This window comes from Salmo trutta, chromosome 14 (genome assembly GCF_901001165.1).
Source record: "Salmo trutta chromosome 14, fSalTru1.1, whole genome shotgun sequence".
Lineage (NCBI taxonomy): Eukaryota > Metazoa > Chordata > Actinopteri > Salmoniformes > Salmonidae > Salmo > Salmo trutta.
Genome location: NC_042970.1, coordinates 75,897,259 through 75,900,863, shown reverse-complemented (window position 1 = coordinate 75,900,863; position 3,605 = coordinate 75,897,259). Strand labels below are relative to the sequence as shown.

The following is a 3,605-nucleotide window of genomic DNA, read 5'->3' as shown; positions in this document are numbered from 1 at the left end:
CGCCAGCGATGGTAACAACTCAGAGAGTATTCAGATGTCAGGGGCCTACATCTTCAGACCTAACACCTCTACCCCCTTCATCATCAGCAAGACAGCTAAGATAGAAACACTACAGGTACCTACCACATTATACTTCATGGAGTGTATTTACTTGCATGTGTTTCAATATAATTCAATATGCAGAAGACCCACTAAACGTTCAAGAGAATCATTCGTCATCTCACAATTTCTTGTCTCTGTCTTAACCCCCTTCTCCTGTCTTATTCCCCCCTCCTCCCTCTCTCCCCCCTCCTCCCTCTCTCCCCCCTCCTCCCTCTCTCTCCCCCCTCCCCCATCAGAATTCCGTGGTGCAGGAGGTGAGGCAGTGGTTTAGTCCCTGGGTCTCTCAGGTGGTCCGTCTCTACACAGACAGCAGGGCTCTGGAACTGGAGTGGACTGTAGGCCCGGTGCCTATAGGGTGAGTAAAGGGCTCAGAGCCACATGGGGCCTGGTCACAGATAATGCACTGGAAGGAGAATGGGGCGTCATTGAGACAACCTGTGAATGTCTGGCAGATGGAGTGAGTCTTGAACGGACTAGAAAGTATTCCTGTACCATAGACTATAGTGTATCATGTTCTCTCTCTTATCAGTGATGACCTGGGTAAAGAGGTGATAAGTCGTCTAGACAGCAGCATCAACTCCTCTGGTGTCTTCTACACTGACTCTAATGGCAGAGAGGTGCTGCAGAGACGGTGAGGAACCTGTGTGTGTCTGTTTCCCAAATCTCCACATCAGTATGTGTTCATGGAGTACTGTATTCCAGTAGTGTTCAGACACATACAGTATACACCCTAATGCCAAGTATATCTGTCTCTGACAGGAAAGACTACCGACCCACGTGGGACCTGAGACAGTCTGAGCCAATTGCTGGCAACTACTATCCAATCAACTCTAGAGCTTACATTAAGGTGTGTCTCATTGGTCATACACCCCTGTCTGCCACACCCCTGTCTGCCACACCCCTGTCTGCCACACCCCTGTCTGCCACACCCCTGTCTGCCACACCCCCGTCTGCCACACCCCTGTCTGCCACACTCTCTTCCTTCTCTCTCATGATCATGCACTTTCTTTTCCTCTTCCCACTGAGTTCCTTTTTCTGTGGTAGCCTTCTGGTTCAAAACTCTGACTCTCCTTCCTGTTCTCTTCACTCTGTTTTACAAATTCATGTGAAGTTTACGTGACAATAGTAAATCGTGACTTACACTGTGTGTGTGTGTGTGTGTGTGTGTGTGTGTGTGTGTGCAGGATGACCAGGACCAGCTGACTGTAGTGACGGACCGTTCTCAGGGAGGAGGCAGCATCCAGGATGGATCTCTGGAGATCATGGTAACACACTACTCTCATTTTTCATCTGGTAGCTTTTTGGCTTCAAAGACATCTGTTGTGTGTGTTTCACGTGTCTCCTCTTTCCCCCGGCTCCACACCCTGTATCTCTTTGTGCCTCACGTTTATCCCATCTGACCCACACCACCGACACCATCACCCCCAGCTCCACCGCAGGTTGCTGTACGATGATGTCCGGGGTGTAGGTGAGCCCCTCAACGAGACGTCTGACATTTACCCAGAAGGCCTGGTGGTCCGTGGTCGCCTCCTCCTCTCCCTCAGCCCCCCTGCCACGGCCGCTGACACACACCGCCCCCTAGCACAGGAAGTGGTACTGCAGCCTCTCATCTCATTCACCGACGGAGAGCTGCACCCTAGTACCAGACTGGAGGTGAGATAGAGCCCATCTCAAATGATTCTCAAGTTCTCCTATCTCCTTGCCTCTTTCTCAACCGTATTGGAGAAGGTTCTGCCCCTTAGGCCTTCTTCAATGGATTTTGAGAAAGAGGTGAGGAATCTAGGAAAGGAGGGAGAGTGAAGGAGGCGGCTGATTGAGGAACAGTTATCAGCCCTGCAGATGAAATGTGTGTCACTTTTAACTCTTCCCCCACCTCAGTTCTCTGGGCTACAGGCAGGGCTGCCCCCTGCTGTTCACCTGTTGACAGTGTCTCAGTGGGACCAGGACTCAGTGCTGCTCAGACTGGAGCATCAGTACCAAGCCTCAGAGAGCAAGGAGCATTCCCAGCCTGTTACTGTTAATCTGCAGGTTAGTGATATGTAATACTGTATATACACACACCATACAGAGACTGTGGTTCTAAGGCTGGAGCACCAGCAGCAAGCCCAGGAGAGCAAGGAGCATTCAGTCTCACTGTTAGGTTAGTGGTGAACACACACACAGTGCTGCTCAGACTGCAGCATCAGTATCGGGCTATGGAGAGCAAGATGAACTGTCAACCTACAGGTTCAGAAGTCCCACACGTATGCATACGAGCCATAAACAAAGTGAAACCTTTTACTAATACTATACATTCCGGTCTCAACGTGATGTAACAACTGTTATTCACAAGTTAATTCATTTCAAACCACTTTAAAAACATGAAAGCAATGTAGATATTGAAGTTAAACAGATGGTCCATTCTCTACTCTCTGTCAGTCACTCACACACTGCTCTCTCTGTAGAAGCTGTTCTCCACTCTGGATGTGCTGGGCGTGTCTGAGATGAACCTGTCAGCCAATCAGTGGAAGGATGAGATGACACGTCTGGACTGGAAGGCGGAGTCAGGTACACTTGGCTTTATCAGGGCTAACAAACTCCTTTAACTCTCTGCTTACTCAGCCCTCTAGGACGAGTGAAGACCGCTGACCTGCTTTATTGTAGCAATTCCTTTGTTAGTCCATTGTACAGAACTTGATGCCTGTTGTCTCCGTTTGTCTCAGGTGCGATGCCCCTGCTGAAGAGAGGGGGAGACCCCTCTGTGTGGGAGGTGAACCTCAAGCCCATGGAGATACGCACCTTCCTGCTCCGTGTCAGGCAGAGATAGTCAATCACCAACCTCCGTTCCAGAACTAGCCAATGATCAATCGGCAATGCAGTAGCAATCAACCAATACCTGTGGTTTAACAATTATGAACTCACTGCCTTGATCGGCTGTAAATAATTTGGAGTCTGTGTACATGAATCAAATGAACAGGATTTTCTGGTCATAATTCAGTTGACAGCTCCTAGAAAAGAGCTTGTTTGAAGTCGCTGAACAATTCCTTTGTTGTAATTTTACAGTGCCAATACCACAACCTTTCTGGTATTTCAAAGCCATTTTCTGTAACTACTTATTACTAAATGACAAACTTCACACACACACACACACACCTCTGTTACCAATATATATTTTCTACATGCTGAGTGAATATTCTGTGCAATAAGTGATTTTTATTTCTCTCGAATGTGCCTTTGGTAATTGAGTGGTTTAGGCTGCATTTACACGGGCAAAAGATCCAATCTGATTGGTCATAAGACAACTTAGTGGCAAAAGATCAGAATTGAAGTGCTTTTGTGTTGAATCAGAGTGATGAATGTGCAGCTGATATTAAACCCAGGTTCTTTCTTAGTGTATTCACTCACCCATTCCTCCACATGTATTCACTACAATGGAAGTCAAAGCACATAGTACACAACAGCTGTTATAAAAATTAACCATCAGTAAAAGCTATTTTTCACCAGAACAAATGACTTCTCCACAC

The 3,605-nt window shown here is 47.6% G+C and overlaps 1 protein-coding gene across 1 annotated transcript; it reads left to right on the top strand.

Moving 5' to 3' along the window:
• On the top strand, window positions 1-3,584 carry LOC115147423 (lysosomal alpha-mannosidase; the record flags this gene model as incomplete). The annotated part of the gene is given in 9 exon segments (XM_029689661.1): window positions 1-115; window positions 339-457; window positions 632-733; window positions 862-949; window positions 1,287-1,367; window positions 1,531-1,755; window positions 1,981-2,130; window positions 2,547-2,649; window positions 2,805-3,584. Coding segments are annotated over 9 exon segments (1,087 nt in total), but the record flags the coding sequence as incomplete, so codon positions are not given.
• Window positions 3,585-3,605: the final 21 nt, after the last annotated feature.